The sequence below is a fragment of the Suncus etruscus genome, chromosome 4 (assembly GCF_024139225.1).
Source record: "Suncus etruscus isolate mSunEtr1 chromosome 4, mSunEtr1.pri.cur, whole genome shotgun sequence".
Lineage (NCBI taxonomy): Eukaryota > Metazoa > Chordata > Mammalia > Eulipotyphla > Soricidae > Suncus > Suncus etruscus.
The window spans coordinates 10,581,158-10,600,346 of NC_064851.1; the positions used below are offsets into that span (position 1 = coordinate 10,581,158).

Here is a 19,189-nt window from a genome sequence, read left to right on the forward strand (position 1 = left end):
AGGGTTATACCCTGCAGTGCTTAGGGGTTACTCCTGGCTCCAATCAGAAATTGCTCCTGGCAGGCACAGGGGACCATATGGGACGCCGGGATTTGAACCGATGACCTTTTGCATGAAAAGCAAACGCCTTACCTCCATGCTATCTCTCCGGCCCCTCGTTTTATTTTTCAAAGGCTCCTCTTGTCACCAAGCTCTGTCTCTTCACCAAGGTATTCTTTGCCAGGAACATGTGGCGATCAGGCTTCTGGGACTGTTGACATCACAATCACAGCTGTGAACCCATCTGAGACGCTCACCCCGGATCTCTGCGATGGGATCCAGGGACAATGCGGGGACAGCTGGCCAGGCTGCAGGCAACGAGGCGTTTGCCCCGCTGCAGAGCTGTGCGCCTGACAGTGCGCTCCAAGCCTGCTCTGCATTTGGTCTCAGGAGCGATTTCTGAGCGCATAGCCAGAAGTAACCCCTGAGTTCACTGGGTGTGGCCCAACCCCCCCCCCAAAAAAAAAACAAAAACTATTTTGTGTTGTCAGTATGATAGAGATTATCTAGCCATTTAAATTATAACTATTATTTGAAATGCATAAAAATCTAGGCAAGGGCTGGAAAAGTACAGTGTGTAGGGAGTTTGCCTTGCATGTGGCCGACTTGAGTTTGAGCAATGGCATTCCATATGATTCCCCGAGCCTGCCAGGAGCGAATTCTGAGCGCAGAGTCAGGAGTAATCCTCGAGTACTGCCAGGAGTGGCCCTAAAACAAAAAACATAGGCAAATATCTGGAGGGACATTTGCTCCAGTGCTACTAGTGATCATTTCAAGCTGTAGAATTATGTATTTATGTAGTTATTTTATACATATTTTTGCAGTCATGGGTGCCACGCCTGGAAATGCTGGAGTCTAGAGGTCAATCCCAGGATTCACAACAGAACTCAAAGCCTCCACCACAGGAGCCATACATGGCCAGTGTATACGTTTTTACAAAATTTATATAGTGGGCATGTTTCATTTTTATAATCATGTAGAAAAACTCCCAAGAAAAAAATTTATATATAAAGGGTTTATTTAGCATAGATATATATGCTAAATAAACCCTTTATTATATATACATACACATTTTTTTTTTTTTTTTTTTTTTTTTTGCTTTTGGGCCATACCCAGTGATGCTCAGGGGTTACTTCTGGCTATGTGCTCAGAAATCACTCCCAGCTTGGGGGACCATATGGGACACCATGGGATTGAACCTCGGTCTGTCCTAGGTTAGCGTGTGCAAGGCAAACACCCAACCGCTTGTGCCACTGCTCCGGCCCCCAATATGTATTTTTTAAATAACGTATGCATTATTTCAAAAGTCCTTTATTGAGGCCCAAAGAGATAAGGTATAGGGATTCAGGCACTTGCCTTGCATGTGCAGCCCCTGAGTGCTGTGAGATGTGGCCTCCAAACCAAAAATAGCAAATCTGTCGTCCTCCCCACCACCCCCACCAGATTCCTTCAACTAAATGAAAATACTTTAAGAAAAAAAAGTTCACCATTGTTGCATGGTTAATGTGTTCTCATCTCTTCTGGGTAAACCTGGGATGGAATTTCTGGGTCACATGGTAACTTTAATGTTTAATCATTGGAACCGTTTGACTGTTTTTCAAAGGATCTTGCACCATTGTATATTCTCACAAGTGGCCTAAAAGATTATGATTTCTCTATATCCTCACCAACACTTTTATTTATATATATATATATATATATATATATATTATTTTTCCATCATACCTATTGATGCTCAGGGGTTACTTTCAGCTTGTTGCTCTGCCCATGTGGTGCTCGCAGACCCTGTTGTTTGAGTCTTAATCCAGAAGGTTTCCAGGTTACCTGTGCCAGGCATGTGCACACCTTGATCTTCTCTCTCTCTCTCTCCTCTCTCACTCTCCTCTCTCTCCTCTCTCTCCTCTCTCTCTCTCTTCTCTCTCTCTCTCTCTCTCTCTCTCTCTCTCTCCTCTCCTCTCTCTCTCTCTCTCCTCTCTCTCTCTCTCTCTCTCTCTCTCTCCCTCTCTCTCTCTCTCTCGCTCCCTGCATTATTTTAAATTTTGATGAAGTTCCATGTATCTGTCTGGTAGCTTATGCTTTTCATGATACATCTAACAATCTGTCACCAAATCTTACGTAATGAAGTTTTAGTTTTTTTTGTTTTTTGTTTTTTTGCTGTTTGTGTCACACCTGGCGGTGCTCAGGGGTTACTCCTGGCAGCTCAGGGACCATATGAGATGTTGGATTAGAACCAGGGACTGTCCTGTGTTGGCTATGTGCCAGGCAAATGCCCTACCGATGTGCTATCACTCCAGGCCCTGAAGTTGTTATTTTTAATTTGCTTCAGATAATTTTAGAGTTTTAGCGATTACATTGAGGTCTTTGATTTGCTTCTGTGTATGATGTTAGAGAAAGGTCCAGTTTTATCATTTGGCATGTGGACAGCTTGTTGTCCATTGGCTCTTGTTAAAGAGACTGTCCTTTCTTCATGGAGTGACCTTGGCACTCCGTCCAAGATGAACTGGCCAGGGAGAAGGGCCAGGAGATAAGGCACTTGCTTTTCCTGTGGTCACCTTGGCCCTGACCCTGGTTTGATTCCTGACGCTGCAGGATGCTCCTTACACAGAGCCAGGAATAGACCCTGTGCATAGACCCTCATGTAGCCCCAACATCCCCCCAAAAGGGTGGCCTAAAATGTGTACGCTGTGCTTGGACTTTTTGTTGTTGTTGTTTTGGTTTTTGGGTCACGCCTGGCAGTGTTCAGGGGTTCCTCCTGGCTCTAAGCACAGAAATCGCTTCTGGCAGGCTCAGGGGACCATATGGGATGCCAGGATTCAAACCAATGACCTCTGCATGCAAACGCCTTACCTCCATGCTATCTCTTTGGCCCCTGTTGTTGTTAATATTATTTTCTTCTTCTTTATTCTCGTCTTACCCTCTTTTCTATAAGTACTCTAATTTGTCATGATTTAAATTTCATATGACAGGAAATCTAAATGTGATGTAATTTTCCTCTTGTTTACTTATGCTTCTAGTCAATTCATAAAGTCAAGTTTGTGAAATTCATTTCCATTGATGCACAGTGTTGTATTATTAGATCAGATGTCACTATCCTTTCTTTGTAGATGCATGCCTTGTTTTCAGTATATCTAGTGATTTTATTAACAGGTTTATCAACAGCCTTATTGAAAGAGAGAAAAGCCAGGCTCAGGAAGCAAGGAATTGCCCCCACTTATACCCTGAGTAGCAATTAGTGATTCTTAAAAATGTGTATATAGTGCAGGTGTCATAGGAGCAATAGAATCGAGTGTTATTTGCTTCTTGGGTTTTTTTTATTTATTTTTTTGGGTGGGGGGCATACTCAGCTCAGGGATTTCTCCTGCCTCTGAACTTAAGATTTATTCCTGGTAGTGTTTGGGGATCCGTTTGCAATCCAGAGATCAAACCCAGGTCACTGCATGCAAGGCAATGCCCTACCCACTGTACTCTCTCTTTAGTTCCTAGAATAGAGGTTTTTGTAGCAGGTTTTCATTTGGTTTTGGGGCCACTTCTGGTGGTGTTCAGAGCTTACTTCTAGCTCTGCTCTCAGGGATCACTTTTGGAGTCAGGGGCTACATTAAGGTGCTGGAATTGAACCCTAGTTGACGGCTGGCATGGCAAGCAAGCACACTGGCCACTGTATTATCTTACCAGCCTGATATATATAAATATATATATATATATACATATTTTAATTTTATTTTATTTTATTTTTTTGTTTTTGGGCCATACCTGGTGATGCTCAGAGGTTTTGACTCTGCTCAAAAATCACTCCTGGCTTGGGGGACCATATGGGACACTGGGGGATTGAACCGCAAGGCAGATCTGGGCCCCTGATTTTTTTTTTATTTGATGGTTTATTTTGGCTTCTGGGGGTTGAACCCAAGTTCTCTTGCACATACACAAGACAACTGATCTACCGTGGAGCCACATTCCTGTCCCGAACCTTTAGCAGATTTTTACCCTTTACATGTTAGACAAGTAAGTGGTAATAATGCCAAGAGATTAGGAACATGTCCTAGTCTTCATAAAAAAAAAAATGCTGGGTAGGGGCCGGAGAGATAGCATGAAGGTAAGGGCATTTGCCTTGCATGCAGAAGGATGGGTTCGAATCTCACATCCCATATGGTTCCCCGAGCCTGCCAGCAGCAATTTCTAAGTGTAGAGTCAGAGTAACCCCTTGGTGTTGCTGGTGTGACCCAAAAAACAAACCAAAAAAAAAAAAAAAAGCTGGGTAGATGGGGCCCAATATGAGAACACACTTGTATGCCACCGGCTGGAGACTGGAGCACTTAACTGAGTGTAGCTCCGAGCATTTTCCCTGCCAGCACTGCAGTGCTCGTGTTCTTCAAGACGAGTGTTTAGGGACGGCAGTTCCTTCTCAGCAAACAGGAAGTTTATTAAGAAAAAAATGACAGAGACGGTGAAGGGTGCTGTACACTACATGATTGAAATTCAGTCGTGAACAACTTTGTAGCTGGGGGAGTAATAAAAGCTCAACTAACAACTGTATTATGAACCTTGTAAATCACTGTGTTTAAATAAAGTCAGTCATTTTTTTGGGGGGGTTACTGGCTAAGCGCTCAGAAATTGCCCCTGGCTTGGGAGGACCATATGGGACACCGGGGGATCGAACCGTGGTCCTTCCTTGGCTAGCGCTTGCAAGACAGACACCTTACCTCTAGTGCCACCTTGCCGGCCCCAAGTCAGTCATGTTTTGAGGGAGGCATTTTGGGCCACATCCAGCAACACTTGGGTTACTCCTTGCTCTGTGCTCAGAAATTGCTCCTGCCAGGCTTGGGGAACCATATGGAATTCTGGGGATTGAACCTGGGTCTGTCCTGTGTCGGCAGCATGCAAGGCAGACACCCCACCACTGTGATATCACTCTGGTCCCAAATAAAGTCATTTTCTTTTCTTTCTTTCTTTCTTTCTTTCTTTCTTTCTTTCTTTCTTTCTTTCTTTCTTTCTTTCTTTCTTTCTTTCTTTCTTTCTTTCTTTCTTTCTTTCTTTCTTTCTTTCTTTCTTTCTTTCTTTCTTTCTTTCTTTCTTCTTCCTTCCTTCCTTCCTTCCTTCCTTCCTTCCTTCCTTCCTTCCTTCCTTCCTTCCTTCCTTCCTTCCTTCCTTCCTTCCTTCCTTCCTTCCTTCCTTCCTTCTTTCTTTCTTTCTCTTTTCTTTTCTTTTCTTTCTTTTTTCTTTTTTTTGGTTTTTGGGTCACACCCAGCAGCGCTCAGGGGTTCCTCCTGGCTCTTCGCTCAGAAATCGCTCCTGGCAGGCTCGGGGGACCATATGGGATGCTGCGGTTCAAATCACCATTCTTTTGCATGCAAGGCAAACACCCTACCTTTATGCTATCTCTCTGGCCCCCAAAATAAAGTCATTTAAAAAAAGGGGGGGGAGGGCTCCAGAGAGATAGTACAATGGGTAGGGCATTTGCCTTACACACGGCCAATGCAGGTTCAATTTCCAGTATCCCTTATGGTCCCCTGAGCATCATCAGACTAATTCCTGAGCACAGAGCCAGGAGTAACCCGAGCACCACCGTGTCTCGCCCCCAGTCAAACAAAATATAATGAAATAAAAAATAAAAAGAATGACAGGGAAATATGGTCCTCTCATTGCCTTGACCCTGTGGAAATTATTTCTTCTTCATATCGAATTTGCTAAGCAGATTCGGTTCTTATTAACAGCGGGAAGCAAATACGAATGGGGACCATGCAACTGCGGTAAGCTTTAATTCCAGCTTAGGCAAGAATCCTGTTCAGGTTTAACAGGCATAGCATCAAACAGATCCCACCCGCTTAGTGATCATTTAAAACAAGAGGTCAGAGAGTGCAGCTTTTGATGTGTCAAAGGCTAAACATCACCTTTATGGAGCATCTTTTCGCACCTCTGGTGTTGAGCTTAGAGTGCTTTGATTATAGGTGGCGAGTGTAATCGTGCCTTTGGCTTGCCCAGACTTGATGAAGTAAGTGGAGTCAAGACAGGGGGTTAAGACATCCTGTTTCTGCTCTGATTAAAGGTCTTAAGAGATGTGCTAGAGGGAACAGGAGAGAGGGGAGGGTAAGGGAAGAGAAAGATTGGGTGGAAGCCACTTGCCCTCATTCCAGTCCCCGGCACCCACATATAATTCCTGAGCACTAAGCCCCAACAACCCATCCATCTTTATCACTCCCCACAAGGGAATGGTAGTTGTATGTCCAACATTTCCCCACCCCCCCCTTTTTTTTTGTTTTTGGGTCACACCTGGCAGCACTCAGAAATCACTCCTGGGGAGCCAGAGTGGTGGCACAAGTGGTAAGGCATCTGCCTTGCATGCACTAGCCTAGGATGAACCACAGTTCGATTCCCCAGCGTCCCATATGGTCTCCCAAGCCAGGAGTGATTTCTGAGCACATAGCAAGGAGTAACCCCTGAGCATCACCGGTGATGCTCCTGGCAGGCTCAGGGATCATAGGGGATACTGGGAACCTAAAACCCAAAACCAAAATAATGAATGAGAGAGAAAGAGGGAGGGAGGGAAGGAGAGAGGAAAGGGGAAGGGAGGGTAGAGAAAAAAGCAGTAATTTCTGAACACCTCCAGGTATGGCCAAAATGCCAAAACCAAAAGCCCGTATTCTCTAGGAAATTAATTACAAAACCTGGTTCTAGGAGATGGCTCTAAGAGCTAGAGCATTTGCTTTGCAAGTGGGCACCCTGGGTTTGACCCCCCGGCACCACCCGGTTCCCCAGGCACCACTGGCAGTGAGTGACCTCAGAGCACTGCCAGGTTTGGCCCAGAAAAACCAACCAACTGACTTGACTGCCAGCACTCAGTGCAGAGAGCCTGAGAAACTTCGCTGCCAGGCGAAGGCAGAATTAACAGCCTTAAAGGAGCAGATGCTTGGAAAGGAGGAAGCTGACTTGGTTTCAGGGTTTTCACTAGACTTTTTTCTCTTTGTCATACAGTCACTTCGATGATGAGTCTTTGAGGCTGCGACAGCTGAAACTAGACAATCAGGTAAGCCGACCTGTCTTTGAAATCAGTTCGCTGCCCGTGGACCTTGATAATGATGATGATGTTCTTAAGTAACTGAGGCTTTGGTGGGGCCAAAGAAAGAAGCCTGGAAATGGAACAGCTTGGATGACAGTCAGTGCTCGCTGGGGTTCATGCATTGAACAGAATGATGAGGGACTGGAGAGAGAGCACAGCGGTAGCGCATTTGCCTTGAATGCGGTTGACCCAGGAGGGAACCAGTTCGATTCCCGGCATCCCATATGGTTCCCCAACCTGCCGGGACTATTTCTGAGCTCAGAGCCAGGAGGAACCCTTGAGTGCCGCTGGGTGTGGGCCAGAAACTTATCAACCAAAAAAGAAAGAGAGAGGGAGAGGAAAAGGGAGAGGGAGAGAAAGAGAGAAAGAAAGGAAGGAAGGAAGGAAGGAAGGAGAAAGAAAGAAAGAAAGAAAGAAAGAAAGAAAGAAAGAAAGAAAGAAAGAAAGAAAGAAAGAAAGAAAGAAAGAAAGAAAGAAAGAAAGAAAGAAAGAAAGAAAGAAAGAAAGAAAGAGAGAGAAAGAGAGAGAGAAAGAAAGAAAAAGAAAGAAAAAGAAAGGAAGGAAGGAAGGAAGGAGAAAGAAAGGAAGGAAGGAAGAAAGAAAGAAAGAAAGAAAGAAAGAAAGGAAGGAAGGAAGGAAGGAAGGAAGGAAGGAAGAAATAAAGGAAGAAAGAAAGGAAGAAAGGAAGAAAGGAAGGAAGGAAGGAAAGAAAGAAGGAAAGAAAGAAAGAAAGGAAGGAAGGAAGGAAGGAAGGAAGGAAAGGAAGGAAAGAAAGAAAGAAAGAAGAAAGAAAGAAAGAAAAGAAAGTTTTATAAAAAGAAAGACAAGACATTGATATTGATGTCTATGAAAGTCTTTCATTAACATTTTTTCCTTCCCTAAGGGCAGAATATTTTCATGAATAATGCTTAGCTGAATGGCTACTAATTGTATTTGTATTACTTGAAATGCTAACTTGAATATACAGCATCTCATACATATGTGTGTAGATTTAGACATGATTTTAAGGTGAAAATATTCAGTCTAGGGGGGCCAGAGTGATAATAGCACAGCGGTAGGGCATTTGCCTTGCACGCGGCTGACCTGGGACAGACCTCAGGTTTCGTATTCACGGTATCCCATATGGTCCATCAAGCCTGCCTAGGAGCGATTTCTGAGTGCAGAACCCAGGAGTAACCCCAGAGTTCTGCTGTGTGTGGCCGAAAAACAAGGCAAACAAAATGCAGTCTAAGAACTGTCCTTTTGGGTTCTTATTTAAGCTTTTGGACTATTTCTACAGACAGCACAGATTTAATATTTACAAGATCCTCTCTAGGAGGAAGTGGATTAAGACATTTAAAAATAGAGAATTTGGGCCCGGAGAGATAGCACAGCGGCGTTTGCCTTGCAAAGCAGCCGATCCAGGACCAAAGGTGGTTGGGTTCGAATCCGGGTGTCCATATGGTCCCCCGTGCCTGCCAGGAGCTATTTCTGAGCAGACCAGCCAGGAGTAGCCACCTGAGCCCCGCCGGGTGTGGCCCAAAAACCAAAAAAAAAAAAAAAAAAAAAAAAAGAGAATTTACTGAGGCTTCTCTAACAACCTGACTTTTTTTTGACAGCAAGAGATATATAATAGTGAACAGATATTTCTTTTTATCTTTTTTCTTTTTTTGTGTGTTTTTGTTTGTTTTTTGGGATTCGAACCAACCACCCTTTGGTCCTGGATCGGCTGCTTGCAAGGCAAACGCCTTGCTATCTCTCCGGGCCCCTTTTTTTCTTTTTCTGTTTTGGTTTTTGGGTCACACCGCAGCGCACAGGGGTTCCTCCTGGTTCTATGCCTCAGAAATCGCTCCTGGTGGCTCGGGGGGACCCATCTGGGATGCCGGGATTTCAAACCACATCCTTCTGCATGCAAGACAAACACCCTACCTCCCACGGCTATCTTTCCAGCCCCCAGATACTTCTTTTTCTCATGTATTTCATAACATGTAATTTAAACTGGCTAGCTTTTTTTTCGGTGATGCTTTTGATAAGTGAAAATATTATTTTGGGTCATAATAAAGGGATACAATATACCTGGTTCCTCAAAATAGTAGTTTTAAGACCTTAAAGAAACTATAAAGAATCAAATGTTAGATAATTATGTTTAATTTCACCTTGGAAGCAAAAGAACTTCAATATACAGAATGAAAAAATCTGTAGGAAGGGCCTGGAGCAATAGTACAGCAGGTGGTCACTTGCCCTGCATATGGCTGACTTGGGTTCGATCCCCAACATCCTATATCAGGGGTCTTCAAAACTACGGGCCACATGCGGCCCGCAGAGGAGTCTGATCCGGCCCACAGCAGTGAGCGCTGTTTGGTTGTCCAAGATACCTGCCAGCATATACACTCAGTGTTTATCCAAATATCAGGAACCATGCACTCAAAATGGTCACCATCTTTGGTAGCACTTATGCCTGTGAACAGACTTTTTCAAGAATGAAACATCTGAAATCTCCAACCAGATCAAGATTAACTGATGCCCACTTGCATTACCTGTTACGGCTGGCAGTGACAAATATGGAACCGGACATTGACCATCTCATTAGCCAAAGCAGGCCCACAGTTCCCATTGAAATACTGGCGCGTGATCTGTTTATTTATAAAGGGTTTTCATTTTATTTATATAAGATATGTGCAGCTGTGGAGTAGGAATTAGTAGCTCATATAGTCCGACCCTCCAGCTTTCTAAGGGACCAGTAATCCAGCCCCCACTTTAAAAAGTTTGAAGACCCCTGTCCTGTATGGTCCCCTGAGCACTGCTGGGTATGACCCAAATCTAAAAATGAAACCAAAACTCAACCCTTAAGAGAAGGTAGGATTTTTATAAGTAAAAATATATATTGAGATATATTTCTACCAATAAATATTAAAACTGGGCACAGCAGGGCATTGCCTCGCACGGAGCTGACCCAGGTTTGATCCCTGAAATGCCATGTGGTTCTCCCCACCCCCGAACCTGCCAGGAGGAATCATTTCTGAGCTCAGAGCCTGGAATAATCTCTTGAGTGCTGCAGGGTGTGGCCCAAAAACAAACTAAAAAAAAGAAAGAGAAAGGAAGGAAATAAGAGCAATATGTTTGGGGACATTTTTTTTATTTTATTTTATTTTGTTTTTATTTGGTTCTCAAGGATTACTTCTGGTGGTGCTCCAGGACCTTGTGTTGTCAGGACTTTACCCTACACAACACTTCAGCCTCTTTAAAATTTCTCATCCAAAGGGGCCGGAGCCATGGCGCAAGCAATAAGGCATCTCTGCCTTGCCTCGATCTAGCCTAGGACAGACCACAGTTCGATCCCCCGACATCCCCTTATGTTCTCCCATGCCAGGGATGATTTCTGAGTTTAGAGCCAGGAGTAACCCTTGAGCACTGATGTATGTGATCCAGAAACCAACCAAATCATCAATAAAGTTTAAAAAAAAAATAAGATTTCTCTTCAGAGGCCAGAGAGATATACCAAGGATAAGGACACTTGCCTTGCACAGAGCAGACCTAGGGCTGATCCCCAGAATCTCATATGATTCCCTGAGCACTGCCGGGAATAATTCCTGAATGCAGAAACGGGGAGTAACCCCTGGGCATTGCTGGGACTGGCCCCCCAAACAAAACCAAAAATTCTCCCCAAACATATTGCTTTTTTTCCTTCTTCTTTTTTCTTTTGCATTGCTAGGTTTTCACATATGCAAGGGAAAGTGCTTTATCACAGAGCTCCACAATTTTTGTGGATTGATACTTGTTTTGTTTTGTTCCATGTCAGCTGGTGCTCAGGGGATTTTGTTTTGGTACCAAAGGAATGAATATCTAGGAAGCAACCCCAAGCACTGAGCCAAGAGTAGTGCTCAAGCAACTGCTAGGTTACTCCTGGCTCTGCCAGCACTCAGGGGTCATTCCTGGTGGTGCTTGCGGGAAACATATGAGATGCAGGGGAATCGAACCCGGATTGGCTGCATACAAGCCAAATATCTCTAACCGCTGTGCTATCACTCCAGCCCTTCACACCAGATTTGTTGAGGATCTTACTTGGGTAGACAAAGGTATTGAATTTTATAAATTAGAAAAAGCATTCATGGTAATTGAGGAACCTTTTGGGATGCCAGGGATCGAACCTGGCATCAAACAAACAAACCTGGGTCAGCCTGTAAAAGGCAAGCAAATGCCTTACCTACTTGTACTAGCCTTAAATGTTTCATGAAGGTTTATGTGCCCCAGGTCTTTAAGTGAGAAACCTTTGATATGATGGTAATCACAAAGAAAAGTAGCTTCTGTTTTCGTGGGGCTAGGCTTGCGAAGACAACACATATATCGAAGTACTGCAGAATAACTGGAGTGAGGAAGCTAGAGACAGGGACCAGGACTGCAGAGGTAATAATTCTGTAGACCAGAGAGGGTCTTAAACAACATGACTGGCATGTTCCGTATCTGCATTTTAGGATAAGAACAGGCTTGTCATTGGATGAAATTTCAGGGCAGAGAGATCTCTAAGGAAGCAGAACCCAAGTTTATTACAGTGAAAAAGGCAGCACTAACAGCAATGCTTTTCATTCTTCTGAAAGGTGCAAGGAATGTTGGGTGATTTAATCACTGATATCTCAAAGCCCTTTGACCATCTCAGACCCCAGAGTCTGAACTCCAGAGTTCAACATACTTGGTTTTGTTTTTCATTTGTTTGTTTATGGGGACGATTTTAGGTACATGCCTCTGAACCCCCAGACTGGATGGAACACTAGAAAATGTGATGAGACCATAAGGACTGGAGGATGGGGGATGCCCAAGTGGAGCGTGGGGGGGGGGGGGGGGGGGGCGGGACCGGGACGCGGACGGGGACATGGAGGCAGGCTGGATCGGCAATTTCTCTCTGGGAACATCAGGGTCAAGAGCAGGGCTGCCTCCCAGAGGGACCAGCACTATTCTATCAGGGATAGTGGTTAACTCTGGTAGTGATGGACCACAGAAGTGGGAGAGGCTGGGGTGCCGCCTGTCCCCAACCCCAATTCAGATACTCCCATCCCCAATTCAGCTATACCCCACTCCCAATTCAGTATACATCCTTATATTCAGTTTTAAGGGACTTTACATAGACAGGCATCATGATTGTTAAGTCAGCGGTTCATTTGTAGGAGTAAACTAGCCTTCATGTGTGTCTTTAGAATTGGTTCCTGGGCCAGAGAGGATAGCATGGAGGGTAAGGCATTGCCTTGTATGCAGAAGGATGGTGGTTCGAATCCCGGCATCCCTGAGCCTGTCAGGAGCGATTTCAGAGCGTGAAGGAGCCAGGAGTAGTAACCCTGAGTGCTGCCGGGTGTGACCCAAAAGCAAAAACAAAACAAAACAAAAGAATAGTTTCCTAGTGGGGCCTGAGCGATAGCACAGTTATAGGGCATTTGCCTTGTACACGGCTGACCCAGGATGGACCTGGTTCAATCCCTGGCGTCCCCATAGCATCCCCCAAGCAGGAATGATTTCTGAGTTTCTACTGAGCTGTGTCTCTGAATCCACTGACCAACATGTACGTGTGTGTGTGTGTGTGTGTGTGTGTGTGTGTGTGTGTTAGGGGATCCTCATCAAATAACTTGTTTTATTGATTGATTCTTACCATGTACTGTGTTATATCGGGGCCCAGAGGGTTAGTACTGTGGATACTTGTTTACTCTCTTCCATGCAGGAGACCCGAGTTCTATTCCTGGCATCCCATAGGGTCCTCTAAACTCTTAGGAGTAATTCCTAACTGCAAGAGCCTGTAGTAATCCCTGAGCACAAGCCATGAGTATGGCCCCAAACAAAACCAAAACCAAATCATATACTGTGTAAATCAGAAAGCAACCTGCCAAGTTTGAAATCCCAGTAAGGTAAGAGTCCTGTAACATGACCTGTGATAGGTATCATTAATGGCTGACAGTCTGAGTAAATTCACCTCTACTAAAGGTCTGTAGCTGTCAGATGAAAGGAGGACACGAGAATATCTGGCCAGGACAACCCTGTCCCTACATGGACACTAGTGACACACGGAAATCTTGCTCCTTGGTTCTCTGTCACCTCATATCCCTACATATTGTTTCTCTTCCTATTCGCTTATTTTTGGGGGAGGGGATGGTTTGGGGCCCACACCAAGCAGCGCTCAGAAAATGTTACTCCCTGACTCTGCACTCGGAAGTAGCTCCTGGCAGGGAGCTACTTGGGGGACCATATAGGGTGCCTGGGGATCCAATCGGGTCCATCCTGGGTTGGCTGCATGCAAAGCAAGCACCCTACCACTGTGCTATTGCTCTGGTTTTTGTTTTCTTTTTTTTTTCCTCCACCATCCATGTAACTAAATTATTATTTAGAGGTTGTTTTTTTTTTTTTTTTGGGGGGGGGGGGGGACACACCCACTGGTGCTCAAGGGTTACTCCTGAGTAGATTCTTTCAGATTTGTTTATTTCTGCAGGTAAAACCTTAAATTCATCATTTAGGGGCTGGTGAGGTGGCGCTAGAGGTAAGGTGTCTGCCTTGCAAGCGCTAGCCAAGGAAGGACCGAGGTTCGATCGCCCGGCGTCCCATATCGTCCCCCCCAAGCCAGGAGCAATTTTCTGAGCGAGTAACCTCTGAGCATTAAACGGGTGTGGCTCAAAAAAATTCACCATTTAAAATTCTTACATTTTTTAGTACTCTGGATGTGACTTTCATGGTAGATCATGTGCTTGGTGTGTTTATGGTCCTGGGTTCGATCATGGACACCCCAGAGGCCCTAAGCACCACCACGTATGGGCCCATGGGACAGTCCCAAAAAATTATTAAAAATTTTAGACATTTTTGTTTTGATTTTTTTCTGATTTCAGACATATTTTTAAAACCAGGCCTTTTTTGGGGAGGGGATGTCCCTGTATATATTTAGGGGATGTCATGGGAGTTTGAACCCAGATCCTCACAGGACTCAAGGTCTGAATTTAGCTTCAGATCTGGTCTTCAGCATGTGGCATTTTGGTTTCTGCATCTCTGAGTTAGCAGATTTCTTTCATGTTGAAAATATATCAATACTTTTTTTCCAGTTTACTGCTGTTTCTACTTTTTGATTATTACACAGTATGCTGCTCTGCAAGCTGTGCAAAACTAGCATTTCGTAGCTGTTTTTAATTTCACGTGGGCCAAAATGCCTTATCATAATTCATGCAAAATACCAGATCTTTTTATTGGGATTGTGGAACTGCCTTGACTTCAGTCCTGTGGGCACATCAGAGGCAGACCCTCATGATCCCGGCACCACTCGTGTCCAACTGGTCCTACTTCAGTGAACTGAAGGACCCTTTTGACTAAGCTTTTGCCTGGGCAGGCTTCCCTGTTTCACTAAACTAACAAAATAATACAAAGTCATCGTTTCCTATAAATGTCTTCTTTTGTTTGTACTAGTTTTACCAAAATACTCAAATTTGCAGCGTTTGTATGCACTTAGCTGACCTCCTGAATTTCATGAAGTCTTTCCCAGGATTTGAGCCAAGCACGGATGTGAATTAGGTAGGGACGTTTATGCCACCTAGTGGTCGATGGTGAAAGTACCACCATATGGGGCCATGGGAAGATGGCTCGCTAGACGGTAAGGTGTCTGCCTTGCAAGTGCTTTAGCCTAGGACTGACCCGCGGTTTTGTTCCCCCGGCGTCCCATATGGTCTCCCCAAGCCAGGAGCAATTTCTGAGCGCATAGCAGGAGTAACCCCATGAATGTCAAACGGGTATGGCCCAAAAAACCAAAAATAAAAAAGTACACCATAGTTTCTAAGGGCCAATTGGGGTATGAGGGTAGACTTTGTTTTTCCCCAGTAGAGGCTGCTTTGGAGGTCTGGAGGGGAAGCTGCCAGATGAGGAGACAATGGGGAAACTTCTTTTAACATGTAAACCAAAAGAACCAATTGAAAATATCTAATTAGAAGGCAATATGAGGGCCAATCCAAAAGGCCTCTACAACACCCCATTGTCGTTGGATCTTTTGCTTCCAAGGAGTGGTACTAGTCTACTCTCTTCCCAGGGAATTGGTGAAAATTTAGACTTTAGTTTAAGTGATTCTTAAAGTCCTGGAGGCACTGATTTTCTTTGCACCCAGGGCATCGAAGCATCCCTCACTAGCTGACTCCCTGGATCCTCCTGAACTTGGTAAGGTTCCTTTTGTTCAATGCTTTCTGGTTTCAAACATCCTTCACTTTCCCAAGGGGAGATAAAACAGAAATGAGAGATGAGGTGACATTGTTTTCCCTGAAACTCAGCACCTCTCTTCTCCCCCACTTTTGAGTCATGTGTGTGTTGAGGGTAGATATAAGATACAAGCAGATGATGGTGTGGGTGTGTGGTAATTGGCTGATTTTTTTTTCATAAGCAGATACTTTGTGAATTTTTTTCCTTACTTACAAAGTAGGCTGATCTAGATTTTATAAATGCATATAAACTGCATAGCAGTAGCACCAGCCTGAAGTTCATAATTTGAATATCTCTATTTTTTCTTGCCATTCTTGCTGGTGCGCAGGACTTACTCCTGGCTTTGCAGGAGTTCACTCTTTTTTTTTTTTTTTTTTGGTGTTTTTGTTTTTTTTTGGGTCACACCCGGCAGCGCTTAGGGGTTTACTTCTAGCTCTAGGCTCAGAAATTGCTCTTGGCAGGCTGGGAGGGGGGGTACCATATGGGATGCCCGGGATTCGAACCTACCGTTCTTCTGCATGAAAGGCAAATGCCCTGCTCCATGCTATCTCTCTGGCCCCAGGGTTTCACTCTTGGTGATACTTGAGGAACCACATGGGGATGCCCAGATATCGAACCTGGGTTGGCTCTGTGCAAAGCAAGCTTACAAGTAACCTGGTTGTACTGTTTCTAGGCCTGCAGGAAGGATGGTTTAGATGGTGGGATGGTACTGGAATTTTGGTGGTTGTTGCAACACACACCTAGAACTATGAAAATGTCCCCTTCAAATTTCATAGACTTGTAAACTCACAGCATATCAAGCTTATGTGAGACTTCAGTTGCTGAAATGATATGAAACCGGGTCCCTTGGGTCAAACTTTCACAAGGGTGTGATGAAACAGGACACCAGGGTGTGCATTTCCAGTGGGATCGCTGCTCCTCGCCATGTGAAGTTCATCTATCCTGACCATGACTTTTGTCCTGGGCATCTGATCCTGGCAGTCAGGGTAGCAGGTAATCAGAGAAAATGAATTAGATAGCCCCCAGGACTATGAAGAAGCGTCTAATCTAATTGCTTGTCTGTCTTCAAAGAGGGGAAAATCTCCAATAAATAGAAGACCATTTTTGGGGGGCCCCACACCTGTCAATGTTCAGCGCTGACTTCTGACTGAGCTCAGGAATCACTCCTGGCAGTGCTTGGGGGACCTATAGGGAATGCTAGGATCAAACTCCAGTCGGCCATGTACAAGGCAAGCACCTTGCCCACTGTACTATCTCTTGGGCCTAGTAGATAGACTTTCTGTAGCTCTTTGACTTCCCTCCTCTAGACAACAAGCAGAAACACCGTTTCTACAGCAGAATAGCAAGTCAGCCTGGTGGTGTTGAGATGGCTTGAACGATTAAAAGACGACTACGTAGCTATGGTCCTGTGGGTGGGATGTGCCGTTTCTCGGAGCTTCTCTCTCTTAGGTTTCTATCCACTTAAGGTAGATAGATGCTTCTTACCTGCAACAAAAAACTTCCTGGTCACTGGAGGGATTATACGCAAGTTCTATAGGGATGATTGCAGAGCTGATACTGTTTCTGGCATTGAAGGTGTATCTATCGGTTGTTCATATTTTTTTTTTTTTTGCGGGGGTGGGGTTGGGTCACACCCGGCAGTGCTTATGGGTTACTCTGGCTCTATGTTCAGAAATCGCTCCCTGGCAGGCTTGGGGACCATACGGGATGCCGGGATTCAAACCAATGACATTCTGAATGCTAGGCAAATGCACTTACCTTCATGCTATCTCTCCGGCACCCCCATGTTCATTCTTAGCATTCAAAATAGTCTCCAAAGGGCCCGGTGGGGAGAGATAGTTCAATGGTAGGGCATTTGCCTTGCATGTGCAACCTAGGACAGACCACCGAGTTTAATTCCTGGTCTCCCATCTGGTACCCCAAGCCTGCCAGGAGCAATTTCTGAGTGCAGAGCCAGGAGTAACTCCTGAACACTGCCCAGGTTATGGCCACAAAACAAAACAAAACAAATAAAATAAAACAACTGAAAACCAACTACAATCGTGCTTGTAATTATGGTGCTTAAGTAAAGATTTTATATATATTTAAAAAAAGTCTCCAAAATCCCAGTTATAGAGCTGGGAGATAGCCCCCTGAAGAACATGTTTTGTCTCCTGGAGATCTGAGTTTGAGCCTCTGCATTGCATGTTCCCTTGAGCACTTGGGGCAAGCCCCAATCCAGTCAGGAGTAGCCAACTCTGATATATTGCTGGTGAGACCCAAACAGCAAAATCAACCAACCAACCAAAACACATTCTATTCTAGTTTATAATGACAGTTCCTCAGTGTTTTGCCCTTTTTTTTTTGCAGGTTTGGGGAAATAATAGTTTGTTTATTTTACTCCATCTGGAGAGATCTGCATACTTTGGTTAGAGTCCAGTTGGCAGAAAGAATATAAAATATACTTCCTTACCGATAGTGTTTTGTTTTGTTTTTGGGTCACACCCAGTAGTGCTCAGGGGTTACTCCTGGCTCTGCACTCAGCAATCGTTCCTGGAAGGCTGGGGGACCATATGGAATGCCAGGGAACCAACCCAGGTCCATCCTGGGTCAGCTGCGTGCAAGGCAAATGCCCTACTGCTGTGCTATTGCACTGGCCCTATATTCAAAGGGTCTAATCCTCTCATTTGAACTGGAATGGAGACCATTGTAAAGGAGGGTGAATGCCCACATTGCTCTTCTCTACAGAACTCATTCTTTTTTTTAATATATTTTTTATTTAAGTAACATGATCATAGTTGGGTTACAGTCACAACCAGAATACCACACTTCACCAGTGTAACATTCCCTCCTCCCCCTTCCCATCCCCTGCCTGTATTCGAGACAGGCATTCTACTACAGTTATTTGTTTTTAAGTTCAGTAAATTGTATTTTTTTTCTTAAAGGATTAGAGTAAAAAAATATAGTAAAGGTTGTGGTAGTGGCAATCGCCGTTGTTTGCATAGGTCCAGAAAAATATGGGGGAAAACAGAAAAAAAAAAATCCTTGGCCTGATTACCAAAAGGCCTCACCCCAGAAGTTTATTGGCATAAGACCGCTCTGGGCTCCAGGCATTTTCTTCCAGGTCTGTCCAACCCAAGTCATTCTCTGTGGTCCCGGTGAAACTTTTTTCACACTTTAACTATTGTTGGTATCATGTTCTTATATTTAAAGATTCTGGATTCTGTGCATTTCTTTCATCAATGTCAGGCTGATATGGAGCATCCTCTAGTTTCAGCATACCATTCAATGCGGACGATCTGCCCTGTGTGCAGACTGTTGCTCGAGTCGTCTGGGTGTAGGGAGCACTCTTTGGAGTAAGTCAATGCCAAAGCAGTGATAGGTCTTTTCTGGTAGAGGTTTGGATCCCGGTTTATGCTATAGACAATTGTGGTTGTTTTCATAGCTGGTATCCATTGGTCAGGCGTTGTGTGGGGTGATGTCCATTCTTCTGAGGCCTAAGGCCAAATCATTATGCATTGTTCAGGGTAAAAGGTCCTACATAATTGCATTACCAAATTTGTGTTCCCCATCTCTATTTGATAAGAAACTTGTTTGCATATGTATTTTCCCATTTTAATGTGCCTATGCAAAAGAGAAGCAATGCCACAAAATATTGTTGGTGCATCTGGGGCCGACGAATAAAATCCAAACATTCCCCGTAACTTGGTTCAAACATGAAATCTATACAGAGATACTCTTCTACCAGTTTGCTTATAAAACAGATCTCAAAGGTGGGGAAATCAAATAATCAAACAACAAAACCAGTGGGCAAAATTGTCACTAAATGAGGATGAGAAACTCATTCTTTATATAAACTCAACTGTAATTTAAATTGAGTTAAGAATCCTGAGAAACACTTAGTCATGGGCATGGGTGCCCCATCCAGTGGGTGGCTCT

The 19,189-nt window shown here is 44.3% G+C and overlaps 1 protein-coding gene across 1 annotated transcript in view; it reads left to right on the forward strand.

The window, feature by feature from the left end:
• The window catches only part of TULP3 (TUB like protein 3), a 53,169-nt gene that overhangs the window by 12,197 nt on the left and 21,783 nt on the right, over positions 1 to 19,189 (forward strand). Inside the window, 1 exon segment of the mRNA XM_049772479.1 lies at positions 7,006 to 7,057. Coding sequence (XP_049628436.1) covers positions 7,006 to 7,057 — 52 coding nt within the window.